This window comes from Chaetodon trifascialis, chromosome 3, assembly GCF_039877785.1.
Source record: "Chaetodon trifascialis isolate fChaTrf1 chromosome 3, fChaTrf1.hap1, whole genome shotgun sequence".
NCBI classification, from domain to species: domain Eukaryota; kingdom Metazoa; phylum Chordata; class Actinopteri; order Chaetodontiformes; family Chaetodontidae; genus Chaetodon; species Chaetodon trifascialis.
Window position 1 is genome coordinate 14,729,444 of NC_092058.1, and position 19,623 is coordinate 14,749,066.

At 40.8% G+C, this 19,623-nt stretch overlaps 3 protein-coding genes across 4 annotated transcripts; all 3 read right to left on the minus strand.

The window, feature by feature from the left end:
* Positions 1–579: 579 nt before the first annotated feature.
* On the minus strand, positions 580–5,768 carry hyal2b (hyaluronidase 2b). Its single transcript, XM_070959909.1, has 4 exons — positions 5,654–5,768; positions 4,100–5,077; positions 3,633–3,722; positions 580–3,531 (listed from the first exon to the last, which is right to left on the minus strand). The coding sequence occupies exons 2-4, from the start codon at positions 5,048–5,050 to the stop codon at positions 3,142–3,144; spliced, it is 1,431 nt and encodes a 476-aa protein (XP_070816010.1). The 5' UTR covers positions 5,051–5,077; positions 5,654–5,768; the 3' UTR covers positions 580–3,141.
* A 4,207-nt stretch (positions 5,769–9,975) lies between these two features.
* tusc2b (tumor suppressor 2, mitochondrial calcium regulator b) lies at positions 9,976–13,073 on the minus strand. Its single transcript, XM_070992060.1, has 4 exons — positions 12,937–13,073; positions 11,795–12,039; positions 10,871–10,991; positions 9,976–10,771 (listed from the first exon to the last, which is right to left on the minus strand). Exons 2-4 carry the CDS (start codon positions 11,941–11,943, stop codon positions 10,706–10,708), a joined length of 336 nt encoding a protein of 111 aa, XP_070848161.1. The 5' UTR covers positions 11,944–12,039; positions 12,937–13,073; the 3' UTR covers positions 9,976–10,705.
* Positions 13,074–13,409: 336 nt separating this feature from the next.
* Positions 13,410–19,381, minus strand: rassf1 (Ras association domain family member 1). Of its 2 annotated transcripts, none has more exons than XM_070958752.1 (8): positions 19,268–19,381; positions 17,877–17,955; positions 17,413–17,783; positions 16,128–16,252; positions 14,694–14,798; positions 14,292–14,580; positions 14,094–14,209; positions 13,410–14,004 (listed from the first exon to the last, which is right to left on the minus strand). In XM_070958752.1, the coding sequence occupies exons 3-8, from the start codon at positions 17,702–17,704 to the stop codon at positions 13,855–13,857; spliced, it is 1,077 nt and encodes a 358-aa protein (XP_070814853.1). In that variant the 5' UTR covers positions 17,705–17,783; positions 17,877–17,955; positions 19,268–19,381; the 3' UTR covers positions 13,410–13,854. The 2 variants fall into 2 exon arrangements, with proteins under 2 accessions (XP_070814853.1, XP_070814852.1); XM_070958751.1 differs by having other exon boundaries at positions 17,877–17,966.
* Positions 19,382–19,623: the final 242 nt, after the last annotated feature.

Below are 19,623 nucleotides of genomic sequence, written 5' to 3' on the forward strand. Positions count from 1 at the left end.
GATATGGATACTGTTTGTCCTTTCAGTGAAAACACGATAAAGCTTTAAATATCTGATTAACCTAAAATAATAAGTTTCTCTCTTGAGTGAAAATACAAAATTGTGCTGTTTGGTGTATGGAGGGATGGGGGATATCCCTTTATACTGCCAACGGGTTTTTCACTTTTGGAAAGTACCACATTCACACCAGAAAATTTTCAAACCAAACTCAAATGTATTTAATCACACTTTTAGTATCTATCTGTATACTCTGAAACTTCAGACTTTTGCAAAGCCACAGACACACCGTGTAGATGTGAAACACTCTAGTGCATGCCATTTTTCATTTTTGACTTTCTCCTTGCTGTGACATTGACTTTTAATTGCTTATACCCTGTTTTCTCTGTGTTTTTGTTCCAAGAAAACACTGTCTGTATTTTTCAGTTCTTTTACCATTTTTTCACCCATAGTAAACCCACATTGTCAAATGGACAGAATCCACAGTAGACTACAGTCTACACACAACACAATGAGAGAAACAGAAAAAACCCATTCAAATTCCTACTTAAACAGTTCATTTCTCTGATGAAAAAGGTGACTATGAAATGTTATCAAATACAAAACCCTTTGATTTTATTCAGATTTGGCTTCAAACAATAACACCAATATGTTTAGGCAGAATAAGGCTTGTATAGTAAGTTCATTTCTTTATCAATGCTGAAGCTGAGTGGTACAAAAGTGAAGTTAGAAGATTACGTGTGTTTTAGATTTTTGATAATTTTACCCTCCGGGCAGCCATGGATTTACACTGATTCACTGATGTTAGTTTCAGAGACTGGAAACTTGCTTGAGTGTAGTGATCCATCACCATCAGCACACAATAATGCATTTAATGGTGTAAATTTAATTTATAATAAAAAATGTGTACTAATTATTACTGGTACGCGGGTGGATTGTTGGTTCAGATTTGACAGTGACTGATAATTGCTCATCTCAAACAAGTTCAAAGTCTCAAGTTCAAAGTTTCATATCAATAAATGTGCAATAAATTAAAAGCAATGGCTGTCTTCAAGATGAGAAAACATCTCTAAAACATTCTGGTATGTCTTCAAATGGCTGACAGTATGTGGTACTTGATGTTAAAAAGCTAAAACTGCAAATACGATTAGTTTATAGTTTTCTATTGAAAAGTAAATTGCGATCCTTGGCTTTAACTTGCCAAAATAGTACAGTGGGTTGAAATGTGCATCATACATGTGTGATACCGTCCCATTCTCTACTACCTAACTGAAGTGTTACTGTGTCAGACCTGGTTTTCTAAATCTCGTCTTTGCTGTATCACATTTAAAGATGGTGACAAAAAAACCTTTGATTATTCTCATGGAAGCCAAGCGAGGGACAGTATAACAATCACAGAAGCACCCATTTTCTTTTTCGACAAGATTCACAGTGGAACGTATCTCAAGCATTACACAATAAATGGAAAAACACTATTGTACTGAAATGCACTGACAGTATGCCTAACAAGCTTCTGTATCCAGCAACAGAACATTGTGTCACCTCCTATGAGTATCATCTTGAAATGAAGCTATATCCGCCTCAATGAAAAAGTAGTTAAAGTGCAGTATTTTAAAAAAGGTTTGCAGCACACATAAAACGTTCTATTGCAATACTATTTTTGTGATTCTCAATTGTTCAGTCTGCGAGAAACAGCAAAACCTACCACCTGCCCATTAGTATCATAGCTCTCTTTAGGGAGCTAAGTACTTATTTGAGCTTCGACATATAGAATAAATACAGAACCTACTGTATAAATATGAAACTGCTCAGCTAGCTTCAGTCTAGCAAATATATTTACGTGCTAATAAACTAACATGAAGATGTAGCTACAGTAGTTGCTATCAGCACAGTGTCACTGGCAGACACCGGACACAAACTGCTGTGCACGCAAGTCAAACTACACACGAAGCAAACCAAAAGTGATCATTTGTGTACAAAGCCTGATCAATGCAGGACTTCTGATCAATATTTGAGAGTTTAAAAGCAAATCAGTATATCAGCCAAATCATCTTAGCATTAACACAAACATTCTCAAAAGGATCCCTTACGTGTGGTTATCAAAGGAGTGTGGCTAAGACTTACTCAGCGAAACATTACATAACTGAAAAAAAATAAACAGATTTTTGGAATTTCTGCTCAAACATTTTCAAGTTGTGACATTTGTCTTTTCTTTAAAGGTCTGTCCACCCTTTCCTTTTTATATACATCTTCTGTTAATTTAAAAAACAGAACAAACAAATGGTTGGTATTTGGAATTAATATTAGTGTAAAGCACTGTGCCCAGCAGAGGGCTGAGATGAACACCTCAATAATCCCAACTTGTAAACAAAGGCAACCATAAAGAAGAGCACTTCATAGCCCAGTTAAGGCACAATTTTGAACTGAAACAGGCAGGTCCAGCCATGTTGTTTCTATAAGCCAAAGCCAACCGAAGAAATGTAAAACTCCTAATTCATCACCTTCTGACATAATGCACTATTTAGATTTCATTCATGAGGCCACGTCATAACACTAAACAGCTTGATCCATCAACAGACATAAAGTATGGTGTTCAAACAGGCAGCAGTGCGCAAATGAACAATACCGAAAGTTGTTTTGTTGCGATGCTCCAACAACTTGTCAATACTGTATGTTGCTGATCATCACATGTACCATTCATCCACTTTTTTTTGGCTTAAGCCTCGTGTTGTTCTATCGCAGTGTCCATCCTAAAAAAACCTTTGAGCAGTCTTTTTATGAGGCATTATATGCTCTGTGGGAACAGTCCCTAAATTACACAGTCCCACTGACTGTGAGGGGATAGTGTACAGTATCTCCTGTTATGATTTTTGACATAATTTGATACAAGTTAATGATCTGCTGCAATAGTTCCAGGAGGTGGTCCTGAGATTGAAGCTCTATCAGAGCTTGTCAGACAAATATTCCTGTGTGTGCTGGGACAACGGCCTCCCATCATACTGGGAGATCTCTGGTGACAGGACTGTCTGTCTCCTGCAGTCAATGCACCAGTATCACTAGCGCACAGAAACTCACCACCTTTATGTTGAACTGTCCTTTTCAGGGCTGGCAGAAGCAATGAATAGTTTGGACTTGTCAGATTCCTCAGTGTAGCAGAGTGAGGAGTCCTAGTGGGAGTAAAAAGCAAAGGGGCCAGGCCCCTAAGACAGAGGAGGCTCTATTCTGCCCTTTTTCTTTCTGAGCACAAGCCTCACCCCTGTACCCACTGTAGCATTGGCACTGGAAGTGTGCGCGGAAATGGGCCAGCTCGGCTTGGCCAGGCAAGCCTGCAACCTTCAGCTGGCCACCCTGATTGGTGATGCTGTGCGTTAAGGGGCTGAGATGCAGGTACACGTCACTGTCTGGTATTTTGCGCAGACAGCGGCCGCGGGATTTGCAAATCACCTTACTGCACTGTTCTGCGGCTGTAGACACATTAAGCAGGTACTGGCCCAGCGGTCCCTGAAGATACTCATTTATTGTGGAGCAGTCAGCCTGCGGACAAAAACAAAAACAAGAAAGAAGGGATATTAACTGCAAATTACTGAACACTAGCCTATTCAGCATCAAATGAACGGAGAGGGTACGACACTTACACTGCTGCTTGCATAGGAGGTGTCGCCCCAGAAGATCACACCTGCAGCGCCAAGTGCAACGCTTTCACCAATGGTGGAGACAAGATCTGTCTACAAAACATTTACACAAACAGGTCAGCACATGCACGCAACGGGGGGAAAATAGTCACAGAAAACTGAAAGGACTAAAGCCAATAGAAATGAATAAATACAAATGTAAATGGTCATTACGCAAATACACTTTTAACAAAGTGTAATGTTAATCTGTGTTTTAGCCAACCTTCTCTCAGCAGTGACAGTGATGTTGTTGTGGTGTCAAGTACAGTTAAAGCATAAACAGTACTTGATATTGTAGATTCTCTACAATCAAACCCTAACCCTTTTCAATCCATCTGCAATGTGTGGTCTCCAGCCCACACAGTATAATAACTGAACATAATGATAATCCTCATGTCCTGGTACTTGAACTGTTGCTCTAGCCAACTAACCTCAGTCAGGAGGGTCATCTGATTGATGTAAGTCGGGCGAGTATAAACAAAAACAGGACGTGCTAATCCATCCCCCACAGATGCCAGCCGCATCGCCTCCTTTACCCTGTTTCGGACAAAGAGGCGTCCATAATTTGTAGAGCTTAGTACAGAACCCATGTATATGGACGGGAAGAATGCAGTACATTCCATCCACAACCAGTTCAGTTGATCATTGCGGGCCATCTCCACACCAGGACAACGGCCTGTGTAGTTCTTCAGGTCACTCTTGTAGTCGTGGTTGTAACAGTCTGGAAACAGGTAGAAGCCCCACAGTTGATTTGGCCTCAAACTCTTGGCAAGTTTTAGAGTCTCCAGCATGAATTTGCGAGCTGATAGCTCGAATTCTTGCTGTGAAACTTTTCCCACTTGTTCTGGGGTCCACTTAGGGTTCTTTTTGGCCATCATTTCACGGGATTTACTTCGATAGATATCTTTCATATCCCAATTTCGGATCCACAACGGACGCCATTCCTCCCAGTCAATAACAGCCAAACCTTTCGCCTCTGGCTCACGTATATATTTCTGCAAACCTTCTGGCATCTTTTTATAGTGTTGAGTGAGGCTGGCCAGCTGTGGAAGGCCTCCGTTCACTGCAGTGCCACCATGCTCATAATAGGGATACAAGCCAAGGCGCTCCTTATAGAAAATTGTGAGGTTCTGCCTGACAAAGCCCTCATTGGGGGTCGCCACAATGTCAAACTGGTCCAGAGATAAAGTTACACGATGTCGTGGCGCACACTCTTGTGTTGGGGCATTCCAGGCGAGAAGAACCGGCTTCTGGGAATATAGTGGCCATCTTGCCTGCTTTAGATCTGCTGAACACAAGACTGTCCACGATGTAAACAGAGTCAGAAGCAGCCAAGGCAGCTGGCCAGCTGTGGTGAAGGGACAGTGGACTACAGCCTCCATGGTCACTGCTCACCTTCTCTCCTCCTTCTCTAGAAAGGGAAAATAAAGCTGTTTTGTTCAATTCAACCAAAAATTGAATTAAATCCCAAAAAGGGCACTGAATACTGATATCACAAATCTTATACAATACAAATGTTAACAGCAATACAAATCTTCAGATTGATTTTGAGGAAATGTTTTATGGTTTCAGGTGTATTAAGAGCAGCATGATCTCACAGGTAGACCGAGTTTGAATGAACTCGAAAATAGGGGAATGCATAATCTTTATTCATAATCTTTAGATTTTTAGAAACCGCTAATTGCCAACAAGTATGGTTAAAAACTACCTCTTCCATCGACGTTACATTCATCATTTTGATTCGGAAATCAGTTGTGACAAGTGGGTTTAAATCTGGTTAACGCAAAACGTACAGCACAAAACGATAAACTATCTTCTTTCAGCTGTTAACTGTTCCTCTCTCGAACAACTTCCACCTCGTCAGTCCACGAACTAAGTTCACATAACTTAGCCAAGTTGGCTAAAAGTTTCATTTAAACTAGCGTCAAGTGGCAAACATGCTACGTTAGCTAACGTGTAGTTCCTTCTTTCGCATCCAGTCTGACCTGTTCTGATGAAGCTGATGACACGGGCTTATTCCACTCATGAAACCGTCAGAGAAACTGCTTTTCCACTGTCCTGCCATGTGAAAAGTAACAGTCACAGTACGCTTAATCCATGCTGATGATTAACAAATATGCCAGCTCGGCTAACAGGAATCACGGCAGGAGCGGTGATGACGGGTACACCGTTGAGCAACAACAGTTCAGTGTATTGACCTCTTGAGTAGGGGGGGATTTGAATTTATGAAAGACATAATTTGCCTTTTTTGTAGAATATGTATAAAGTCAGCATGGAGTTTTAATTTGGAATTCAATTTTCTTTATACTTCTCCATGATCGCAACCCCACATGTCGTAAATTTGAGAGTAAAATTAGATACCAGTGCCGTTCACTCCCCTTAAATAAAAACCAAAGTACTCTCTTCCTCAAGTACTTTTTTTTTTTTTTTCCTCTCTCGCTCTTCCCCAAATCCTGCTTGGGATTGACTGTCGAGGAAAGTTTCATTGATAACGAGAAAAGACTTCCTGAGATGTAAAACATGGCACTTTAACACGACTGTGATATTAGGTTCATACCATGAGCCTATATTTAAGCTGTTAGCGTGTTTAAAAAAAAAAAAAAAAAATCTTTTTTATTCTGTAACCGAATAATCACAAGTGTTGCCAAGGAAGTGTTTGCAGTTTGCAGCGCAGTCACACGTGACATCTAACTTGATTATAGACAATACTATACTATTGTTTCCGGGGTTTATGTATGCTTAATACATATAATGTCCTTGTTTCGACCTATATTTGGAAATCAGACTTTAATTATCATGATTTACGATGGGTAATTTATAAAATTGAGACATTATTTCTTGCAATCATCCTTATGCCTCTGCATTGTTTTACCCGCTAGATTGAAACCAATCCAATCATTCTTACCAGTTTAGCTATCTTTAAAACAGATGATCAGTTTTTGGCGGACGGTTACTTTGTGGGACTTACTGAGGGCACAATTTGGTTCTTTTGTGTTTATTTATGTAATGGAATTCAGCAAAAGCAGTGGACCACACCTGCTTACAATGCCCTCCCTTAAACCATATTGTATTTGTATTTTCTGTGCCCGTAATAATTTCATAGCCTGTGCTGAACTGTGGATCATCTGGCTGCTTAAAATAAGCCTAAAATAAGTACTTGCATCTTACTCAGAGCAGGCATTATATTAGCAATAAAAAGTGCTTTGAGATAGAATCAGATCTGCATCTGTTCTGAGGACAGTCACTGTGTCTTAAAGGCTGTCAGGTTATTCTAGTATACATTGAGCTTGAACATGAACTTGTTCTGAATGATAGCAAATATAGTCCCACTGTGCTAGAAAAAAAATATAGCAAGCATTCACACTAAAAATGGAAGAATACATTATTTTATCTGTCTTTTCACAATGTGTCCAAATAATGTGTCTTACCAGGAACCGTTTCCTCTCTAATGTCCAGATGAAAGTGGTTCAGTCAAGACATTCAGGTCTGGGATGCATGCAGGTCAATCTGGGTACTGGATGCTCCATTATCATACTCTCATAGAGACAAAAGCAGTTGTTGATTCTGTGTTGAAACCAACCACTGACTGGTATTTAAACATGCAGCAGACTCCACCTCTGTTTGACCTCCGTCTTACACACACGTGTAAAACACCCCACCATAAGGTTTTGCCTGCTTTGAAGAGAGGGAGTTTCAGTGAGTTGCACTGACATCGTCCAGTTGAGCCAGATTCAAGTCAGTACTGTTAAAAGTCCATCATTCTGATGAAACTGACAGGACGCACAGAATTAAAATGTTTCAAGTACAGTATTTGCGGCATCATAGTTTATAGGTTTTACCATCATGAGCCAACTGAAAGCATATCAAACAAATTCACAGCTTAAGCAACATTTCTATTACTATTACTCATGATCCTCAGGTGATGATAAGTTTGCTTGGGTAAACCACACACACGCACGCACGCACGCACGCGCGCGCGCACACACACACACACACACACACACACACACACACACACACACACACACACACACACACACACACACACTTAAAGTATTAAAAGTACTCAATGCAGAATAACATCCCCTGTGACTGTTGCACTATTATGTCATATCATTATATTATTAGTGTAAATGCAGCATTTTACTGTTGATTATTTGGATTGTAAAACTTCTGAAAATAGTGAGAAATGTCAAAAACACAAATTTGGCAGCTGAAATCCTCTAAAAGTGATTTTAAATTAATAATGTGTTGAGCAAACTAGGCTCTTTGTTATGTGATGTGTGTAAAGAAAGATCTTACATGAGGGCCATTAAATTTTGTCCAGAACTTATTAGGCTCACCACAGGCATAAACAATAAGGTGTGAAGGTCAGCATGAATTAAAACGACCATGGTGCCACTAAGTGACTTCACCTTACGGGGACTTTTGTTGAGGTTAACTCATTTCGTAACTCATACTAGGTGGATGGTTAAGACTTATGCATCACAAATGTGCCATTTTTCAAGCACTGAGAAGGTAAACATGACTCATAACCTACTGAGAACCTTTTATTGAACTAAAGAAAACCCATGGACATCGAGCCATTATAGTCATTGTATCTCCAAGTTAGTGAATTACTTGAAAAAGATCTTTTCTAAGAGCTCTGTTTGCACTTTTTTCAAAGAAAACAGATTAAGGTTATATTGACAAAGTGTGTGTTTTAACACAACTGACCTCAATGCTCAAATATTACCTTTTCAAACACACACTTAAAGACTTTGTGACTAATAGATTGCTCTTATGAAAGCAGTTCCTCCAGAAAACGAAAACTTTCATCTGACAATGCAACGTTTTAAGAAAAACTCTCTCTAGTGAGAGGGTAAAAGATGGTTCCTGTATTACCTTACATTGAGATTTCATGTCTTGAAATGTGCCTCTACCTCTTGCCAGCAAAGCCAGAGGGTGGGTGGGTTTGCTGAGTCAAATCTTTTTCTTCTTTTTTTTTAACCCCAATACTGCAATTCACCTCATGGCCCTGCATATTATTTCAGCTTTGTGAAAGTAAACAACAAAAAGTAATTGTGCTGCCACATCTCTCCCAGACTCAGCTGAAAATGGTACAAAAAAAAAAAAAAAAAAAAGCAAAAAAAAAAAGCACAAAGTCTTGTGCGGAGCAAAATCATTTCATGGAAGCAATAAAGTGAAGTGGATTTTGGCACAGACCTCTTCATCCTCTGAGGAGAACAATATCAGACAGCTTTGGAGAAAACCCTTTCCCATGGAAAACCCTGATGGCCTTCACTTCTCTTAACTTCAGCCATCCCTCATTAGTGCACGCGCACACACACACACACACACACACACACACACACACACACACACACACACACACACACACACACACACACACACACACACACACACACACACACACACACACACACACACACACACACACACACACACACACACACTTACCTCACCTCCCGACAGTGGTTTGCCTTGGCAATTTCCTATGCAGGTGGCTCATTTCATCACAGGTGGAGGTCAGGAGCATTATTTCCACAACATGAGCAGATCCTGTCAGCTCATTCTCGTGTCTACAACCTTTGCCAAAAAGCTGAATTCTGTCATTATAAGAGATGATTTGACAAATACTTCTTAAAGCCTGCCAATAATTATTATATAAGGCCACATTTGACGCAGATGAAGAGATTTCCTCTTCATTGCTTCATCTTCTTTGCATTTCAGTGGAGATTACTAGCAGCCCCATAAACAAACCTCCGCGTGGAGGTAGCATTACACAAGCTATCGCAAAAATATTTTCTATCACAAAAACATATTACAACATATGAATTTTCATCTTCAGGAACTTAATTCCCTACATAACATGATTTGATGTGACTGAAATTAAATCACTTCATTATTTCAATATTTTGCATTAAAATAAATTGCAAAACATGCCGTGTATCAGGATTCCAGAAATACAGTTTATGACTTCCCTTAAAGCCAATGATTTACTTTTTGTGAATATTTCCAAGTATGCAGGTCTAACTTTTGACCTAAGTATGGTTCTTTGGTCACATCTTTACAGGCAATCATACAGAATATATCCTGGCAGAGAATCTAACCACTGACCAAACTCCCAAGTACAGTAAGTGGACCTTGAGTAAATATTATTTACAGAAATTCGCTGATATTTAGAGGCAATGATTAGAAAATATGTCCATGGATTTTCTTTGTCCTGTATGAAGTAAATACACTTTAATATGCTGTTCAACTATAACGTATTGATATAAAAAAAAAAATAAGTACCATGACACAGTTTAGCATTTCAAATTGTAATTAAAAAACAGTTATAATAAATTAAAAGTGAAACATAGTATGCCAAAGCAGCAAAGGAAACAACAGGATCTCTTACTAGACTCACTGCTGCTGTGAACGTGTGTGGCTCTGAGGGCACTGAAGCCAGTCCATCCAACATTATGACATGAATCCACTTGCGATTTTGTGGGCCACTGATTGTCAACTCCCTAGGCTGTTACCGATAAGCAGATCCTGTTCCATGCATAATAAAGCAAGTCATGATGGTGTCGAAAAACTAAAGAGTGCACTTAAACTTTCCCGCTCCAGATATGACTGTGACAGAGGGAAGAACTGGTTACATTCTCCTTAAACTCCTCATGGTTCAATGAATCATACCAGAAAACAATCTGCAGCAATAAATTCAGGACTCTGTCACACTTCATCCTGTGTCTGCACACACATTCACACTTACATGCATACAAACCATGATCTGTAAACTGAGTAGGTTTTGCCAACTTGGCACCCTTCTAGATCTCCACTGGTGACCTATTCTGTGTCTAACTGCACACAAGCCAAAAACAGATCACATGCAGAGGCTCAGCACACATTGCATCAGCCTGTCCACATAAGGGCATCAAACATATCAAGAGATCGTGTTATTTTAAAAGGTGGCTCAGGCTTCCAGCTGTAGGGGAAACCACAGGACGGAGTCGACACAGTAGACAGTCTGAGATGCTCCTTGGACATCATCAGGCTTCACAAAGGACAACTGGGAAATCTACATGGATACAAGGGTGTTCCAGCTTTATAATTCCCTGGAAGGACAAAGGGATGCAAATTATTTAAACTCATAATACAGAGAACCTCTGTTGGTGAGTAAAGTACTGCTGGTGTAGGAATGATGGTTTCCTCACCTGAGGTGTTAGGTTTTTTTGAATCCTCTTCAGCTTGGCTTTTTTCCGTCCATTTTTTGTCACAATTGTCTCTTCATAGAACTCATGGGCCAAGTCGCCATCTTCATCAAAGTACATAGAGCTGCAGCAGAGACAAAATGAATCATCCGTACGTACATAATATGACCGTGTGCATCCAAACCTTAAAATAGAATCAGATAGATATACTACAAATAGTACCAAAGTCATTTTAGCAGTATTTTTTTAATCACACAACGTATTGAATATCAAACATTTTCACACATACTGTATTTGAGAGTTGGTCAATGAGAGAGACAACTAAAAAATACACAACCACAAGAAAACATAAAGCAATTCAAACCAATAAGCAAGTGAGCATTAAAAAACAGAACGAGCTGCAGCTTTTGCCTTAGCTCCCTCATCTAAAATAGTGCAAGAAATCAGAGCATTCAGTCAGCTGTCTTCCTGTGGGTAAAATGTCTGGGTCTGAAAAGGCGGGGAGCACTGTAAGCAAATAACAGCTCAGTACAACAGTGGTGAGCAAGACGGCAGCTATGACCACAACAGAGCAGCTCCAGCAGCGGAGCACAACGCTTGTGTCGGAGTGGGCACGTTGTTGTGGAAATTGGCTGAATGAACAACTATCACCTGATCTGACAAATCCCGGTCCCTGGTTCATACTATAATGTGCTTGAAAATGGGTCAGAATTATCGTCAGTGTGAATTTATGTCTCCAGCTTGTCCCGTGTCAGCAACACTGGCTGAGTGTGAATGTGTGGGAATGTTTTCTGTGCAAACATCGGCACATTTCTCAATGACCGGTGTTTTTAAAATTCTGGACACAAAGGGGGCAAGGACAGTGAGTCTGCTAAAACACCTAAGAGAGGTGTGATAGGGGCTACATGCTGCTGAGGCCATATTTACCTTCGTCTAGTAAACACAAAAGGTGTTGCACTTGGGAAACTTCGACCTCTTGCCAGGGACTGTTCGTTTCCATCTTTGGTCGGATCATCCGTACTACCTGAGCCAGAAAAAGGCCAAAATCCTTTGGATTTGGAGCCGCTACCACCCATCTTCAGCTGCAGCACATTATTTTCTTGGGTCACAGGACTGCCAGTAGTGCCACACTGTTATAGTACCAGATGAATGTGACCTTCAGAATATGAAACCTATGAAAAAGGACGCATGAAAGTGGCAAGTTCCATTATTTTAGGCGATACAGTATAAGCAAAACTTTCTTTCACAAATAATGTCCTATTTTAGATGAAGAAAGACAGGTGCATATTTAGAGCTAATCCTGAGACCCCATTCTGTGGACAAGAAAAGTGGTACCACAGACATATTTCATATTTAGTACAAAAAAGAATACAAATGGCCTACACTATTCTACAGCACATGTACATTTGCATTGCTAACCAGTGCAAAAGGATACTGTACATGTCATTATGCAACAGCCATTTCATTCTAATTATATCTTGTTTTTAGCCAACATGGACGACATAGATGACAGTGAAAAGACAGGGCCCAGACTGATGTACAGTCCTGCTCGGTTATAATTCCAGTCATGTGTCCTGTGTTCACATGTCAAAATATAGCAGGCCAGTTACATGACAGTGCAACCACACAATGCCACATTACATTAGCCCAAAATCTACCAAAGACGTAAACCAGACCACTCCTCCACTATGTGCTTTTATCCAGTCAGGTTACATCACTATTTGGAGAAAAATGCTGAATAACGTTAGTCGGCTGTGCTTACAGTCTAGAGGGTTCGTTAGCATTATGTTATCTGGGTAGGACAGGTAATTTAGCGAGATATCTTTGGCTGGAGAGACCATTTAGAAATTGGCCCTGCCCGTACAGTGGCTCTTATGTCACTTTAACCCTGGGTGCTAACATTACAATTAGCTACAAACCGTTAGCTAGCTCTCTATTGCTAGCATTAGCCGGGTCAACATGTTTCTCTCTACTTTACAAAATTACGTTTACTGTCGCTACCAAAGGCTAACGTTAGCTGGTTTGATCACTAGCGTTTGTCTCTTCATCTTAGCTTGTTGAAAACATACCTAAAGTGGGGTTTGGTGTGTTCGCAGGATGAAAGGTTCTTTGATGAATTTGTCTTGGTGGGCTGCTAAATGTGAACAAGCAAACACCTCTCAAAACACACAGCTACGCTAGCTGCTTATGCTAGCTAAACTAACGTTTTTATTCTTCGTCTTTTTCTCCGATAACGATAAAGAGATGATAGTGGGCTACCGCCACCACGTGGACAGGAGTGTAAAATCAGAAAACCACAGGGAATGACAGCAGCTAGAATGTGTGAACAGCAGCAAAAAACTTAGCAGAGGCTGTTCTGTCAGCATATAAATATACGTGGCTTTGCATGAGATGTTCAATAGTAACATATGGGTGTAATATACATGTGTCCACATACTTTTATCCATATTGTGTGGACTACTGATCTAACACAGTCTATCAAACCAAGTACTCAATGTGAAATTTAAAATCACCATAACATCAAATGATCCATGTTTTTTTTAAATCATAAGTTTATTACGTAATTAGAAAGTAAACACATCGTTTCACATTTTGATTTGCCCAAATCCAATTCACAGGTTCATTAAAGTGCCAACATTTGAAAACCATTCACATAATATATAAATGAAACTACATATCACATGGTAAATGACCAGAAAGACTAAAATTGTGTTTTTTATTCTGCTATAAATAATCCAGTTGAGCAGCATGGTTTTTTCAAGAAAGAACTGCATCTAATTAAGTCCAAAATAATCTTTTTTTTCCGTTCAGTTCACAACAGTGACTCTGCTTGCACAAATTTAACAGGGCATAAACCTTCAGGTAGTTAACACAACTGTAACAGCAGCATTCCTGCTAAATAAACAGCATCTCATTGTCTGAGCTCTTTCCTTCCCTTTTACATTGCTGATCAATGAATACTATTCAAAGTGGCAGAACACTCAAAGTCAACCAGGAGTAGTAATCCTTGCCATGGCCTGCTTCATCATGTCTCTAGCAAGAGTGTAGCGCTTCACAATCTGCCGTACGTGCTCTTCTTCCTCACGCTTCAGGATGCGCAGAAAGTTGCACAGCTCAGGAAAACTAAATGCGTCCCACTGTGGAGGAGAGACGTTTCACGTTAAAACCAGCTACAGTGCACAAGTTTATCACGTGAATGAATCTTCGGAGCCAAATGTACACTTACATTTACATCCCCCGTCTCGTTCTCTTTCAAAACCAGACTTAAGACTTTTTCACTGGGGCCGGCACACAGGCGTAGGTAGAGGGGGCGCTCGTCATGGGACAGTTTCCGCATGCACACTGAAGGAAAGAAAGTTCAGCACTTCAGAGTTAAAAATTCTGTTTTGTTTTTGCAGTAACTGGGTGTTATTGAGGATTCTACCTTGACTTTGTCTCTCAGTGCGTTCAAACAGGGCAAACTTGGCTGGGTTGTCCACCACGGTGAACTTGTTGAGCAATGCCTCGATGACTTCTCGCACTCGTGTTTGGGAGCTTATATGCAGGTGCTTGGCAGTATCTTTGGGGAGGTAGAAAGATGTCCGCCGTTTCAGCTGTCTGCCCAGCTGCTCTTCCTCCTGTGAGGAGCACAGGCTCTGACGAGGTGGGAGGGAGATAGGACGGACTAACTGAAAGTGGACCTTGATGAAACCAGTATAGGATCCATCTTTATTCTGCAAGGTAGACAGATGTAGATGGTCTCATAAAATATTCACAAAGTCTACAATCTATTAAAGTACATACTAGTGCAATTAAAATAATAGTTTAGGGTTTCTAAGTTACTCACAACCACCATGTAGAGGTTGCTGTTGATCTGTGCATTATACTCCTTGACCTTGTGTTGAATCTCACTAACAGTCAGCTCCTGTTTGCCCCAGTCGACCTGTTCATCCTAAAAAAGAAAAGAGCAGGTAGAGTCCAGCAAACAGGCCACATAATGTCAGCAGAACGCTTGACTTCACAAGCGAGCTCTGAGGCTGAAGAGGACAGACGAATGGAAACAAAAGTAAAATCAGTTCAAGCTCTTTGTTTGTAGCTAGAAAATAATGATGATTTAATATAATTAACCACACAGAAACCAGCTTTGCGCCTGAATTATGCCGTAGCCTCACCTTGTGAAAGAAAGATGTGAATGCAGTAAAATACAGTTCTGGCTCTGTGCTTCTGCTGCCCTCCTCACTGCAGAACGTCTCATCTGCTGTGCTTCCCCAGGTCATCTCCCACGTTCACGCGTTTTGGCAAAATTGTTCAGATTTTTCTCATCACCAAAAACTGCACACCAGAAATTTCTCACAGCTGACTCTGCCTTCTGTCTGGAGAGACCTGATTCTACAAACAGCACTTTTGACCTCAGCATTTCCATTTGCTCCTCCCCGACAATAAAACCTCACAAAGATGTCTAAAAGGCCAGACCACTCCCAGAGAGATCTGCTCAAATCATCCTGATGTCTTACCCAATGTTACTCTTGATGTGTGTGCACATATTAACCTACAGTATTTGCTGTAGTTTCCCGTCATCTATTATTGGTCATATCACAACAACAATAGCTCTATTTGTAAAATGTTCTTCTTTCACTGACTATTTTTTGTGGATATGACCACTCTGAAAACAAAATAAAGACAATTAAACATAACTGAAAGTGCTTTGTGACTTTTTGCTTTTTTGGAGGAAATATCTGAGTTGGTTTTGCCACTTGTGAGTTATAAGATGGTCAGAGTGGTGAGTTTCTCGAAAATGAAGCCATTGGTGAAGTTGTGATATGAACAATTAGAAATGATATTAAAAAAAGTTCATAGGAGATTTGTCCTGTTTTTTTGGTTTTTTTTTAAGGCCTAATGGAATATCTCTTTCTTCACATTGATGAAACATGGTGACCCAATCATTTTATTTATTCTTACCTTTATTTCCTTTAATTATCTGACAACTTGTGCTGGCAGCAATAGATTTTTTGTGATTCTAAAATAAAGACAGCTGCTCCTCTCCCCTCCGTTCTCTCCTTAATGACTTTCTGTACAGACGCCTTGACAATGAGGAGGTAATAAAACCAGCATCGTTGAGGACATATGGCACACTGATACTCAGTGGACAGCAGTGAACAATCTGGTCACCCCCATCTGCTTTGACCAAACCGCCTAGACGATTCACTCAACGATAACCTTTTTTTGAAAATGATAAAACACACCGTTGAAGCTTGGTTGTGATTTCGGCTTCGTTCCTCACCACGTTTGTGTCCGTCTCGATGGAGTCCACAGAGAAATCTTCCTGGTCTGTTGACAGACTTCCATCTGTGCTGCAGTCCAGCTGGATGAATGGTCGGCAGCGGTAGTGACAAGTATAACTGCAGTCTGAGAGAGAGAGGGAGGGTTTTGTTCAGTAATCTGTGCTGAAAAACATCACCCAACACACTCTAACCTATATGCATCATCTGTCAGCGCCATGCCAAAATGGTTGTATGTACAAAATAAAAACAATGTTTAATATTTAATGGGACGTCACCTGAACTGAACTGGGACAGGCTTGTCTGAATGTACAAACATGAAGCTTTCCAGAGTTTCCTATAGATTAGGACAAACTCTGTGATAACGTTTCTCATGAATGGAAAAATAACATGAGCATCCTGTAACCTGATAGTGGGAAGTGAAGACTATATCACAGCTCTGTGAGCTTCTGATGGTCATGGCGTCGTTGCTATGGCGTTAGAGGTTGCATTTTCATCTGTTTCTAATGAGGTTAATGGTTTAATGTCCATCTCAGCTTCTTGAAACATTGATGGTTTTATCTTCACAGTAGCACTGGAGTAAACAACCATACTGGTTCACAATGACGGCCCACACGCATGAATGATGATTCAAGACAGCCTAGTATACTGTATCGTGTTGTGTCTCATGCAGTGGAGATTTAGTGATTCACTGGTTGTGTGACTTTGCTTGTTAGCTCATTGATTACAGACAAACATCCTGATCATACACACATCAGAATTAAAGGACAAGGCTGGTGTTTATTTATGTTCTTTCAGAATAAATAATTTGTCACTCTATGGGTGTAACACTGACAGTAAGAAAACCAGTAATCCATCCATCCATCCATTATCTATACCGCCTATCCCTTTCGGGGTTGCGGGGGGCTGGAGCCCATCCCAGCTACAATGGGCGAGAGGCGGGGTACACCCTGAACCGGTCGCCAGCCGATTGCAGGGCCACATGCAAGGACAAACAAACATTCATACTCACACTCACACCCACACCTACGGACAATTTAGAGTCATCAATTAACCTAATGAGCATGTTTTTGGTCTGTGGGAGGAAGCCGGAGTACCCGGAGAGAACCCACACATGCACGGGAAGAACATGCAAACTTCACACAGAAAGGCCCCGCCTGACCCGGGGATCAAACCAGCAACCTTCTTGCTGTGAGGCACGCGCACTACCTGCTGCGCCACCATGCAGCCATAAAACCAGTAATATTACCAAAAATTTATACAAGTTCACATGTAGAGGGTACTCACTGGCACAGCGTAAACTTTGCTTATAGAGACCCCAGATGAATTCTCCACACAGGTCACACCAGGTGAGATGGGTGTGACTGTAGGGCTGGAAGTCATGACCCAGGGCAGCCCCTCCTGTCTGACACCGAGGCACCTCGATGCTGACGCTGTCTCCAACCAGACGGACGACATGGAAGGGGGTGGGCTGGCTTGGGTTTACAGGTGGCGGGGCCGTGCAGGCCGCAGGTGCAGCCAGCTCTATGGAATCATTTACACTGAGATCCTTCAGCTCGATCAGCTCACATTTAGACATCCTGTCCTTGATGGACACACTGACATGTCAGGAGAGCACTTGCTGTCCATGAGCTAGCGCAGTTCGGGTGCATCCAGCCCTGAGAGGACACAGCGTTATTGTGTGCACCTTCACATCTTTAATAAGAACGTCAGGCTCTGATGAAATGTGCGGCGCTTGGACAAAAACGCACCAGGCCAGTTTTTTGATTCAGTCCTCTTGCAGACTGATGGGTTGTGCAGAGGGACAGGTTGCTGCTCACTCCTTAAGAGCTGCAAGACAGCTAGAAATCATACACAAGTCTGTGGACAATGCAATTAATAAACATATGGGTCATCTTAACATGTGAAATATTTAGATTAGATTTAGTTCACGAAATAAAATTCCTAAAACCTGTCTGCGCTGTATTATCTATGAGCTTCACAAATGGAAAAATAAAAGATTGACAGTTGTTATCTCTCGCCAGTATTCATATGATTAGAATAAAATTGGGTCAAACTGATGAGCATAATCCTGTGCAATCCTGGCACAACTCATACTGTTTTTCCAGTGTGTGACGCTAAAACAAAAACACATGTTTGACACGAAAACACTCCAACACAAAAGTGGACCAACATCATTTCTTTCAATAAATTCAGAAGGAATCTAATTAACAGACTCATTGATCATTTCTGAAATGAGTGGCAGCACAATGGAAGTAAAAAGCCGACAGCCTTGATTTTAAGCTTTTACATGTGCTTTATGTCATGTATGTACAGAGTACATTTATACATGTACAGTACATGCCTGAGGCACTTGTACTGTACTTGAATATTTCCATTTAATGCTACTTTATGCTTCTTCTCTGCTACGTTTCAAGGTGAAATGTTGACATTCCCTCCACTCATTCTCATACAGCTATAGTCATGCAGATTAAAATGATGTTACACATGTTAAATGCTAATAAAAAAACACACACACAATAGGTTTATATAATGCTGACAGGGGTCACTCTATTACCTAATGAGTACTTCTAGATTTGACACTATCAATCTTACTGGTGAGTTTTGAATTTTGGCCTTGTAATAGAATACTTTTACACTACTTTTTTTTGTTACTTTCACTGAAGTAAAGACTCTGTTTTTCCATAAAGCAGACCTGAATGCATCTCTCTGGACTGTTGAGAATTAGTCTAAAACGTCCACAGGTGCATCAGAAACTGTAGTTTCATTAGTTTCCCTGTTCGAGCTGCTTTGTGACTTGACTGTGAACAACCCGGGGCTCCGTCTGCCAAGTGGGTCACCGCACGGCGCAATTATCCACACAGGGCAACAAGAGCACTTTGTAAACGGAGCATCCATGCATGTTCGCTGCTTTCTAAATAAATTATCTTCGTTTGAAACAAAGCATTAATACCTTGATCTGTCGGACAAACTCTTAGATTATTCCTTGATCTGTTATTTGTTGCAACATGTTTGTTGCACTCTGTAACGGGACTGCCCGGGTTGATCCTGTCCGAAACGGGACGACAAACTCATCTGACAGTGACACCCAGAGCAAATCTTTGGGTTTTCTGACAGGCGAGACGTTAAAAAAGGACCTTACCTCGTTTGCTTCATCACCGCCACTTACAGCAGAGGAGATTAGGAGAGCGGACGCAGTTTGTCGTTTGTATTGACAGAGAGAGGTCCCTAGCCAGACGCACGCACCTCAGTTTGCGCATGCACATTGTGAGTGTGGGATTATCGTCTAATCCCGTGTGTGCATGAAAGTATCCTGAGAGAGGCACCAAAGGAGGAATCCCCTCTGCTCCCACACAGCAGACTACAGCATGGGGACAGTGATGAAGAATGACCATATACTACATGCAGTACCGCTTTCTAATGAAATATCTACAAACGGGAATAATATGTTTTTTAATGGTTAATAATGACACGTCCTAATGCTTTGAAGATCATTAG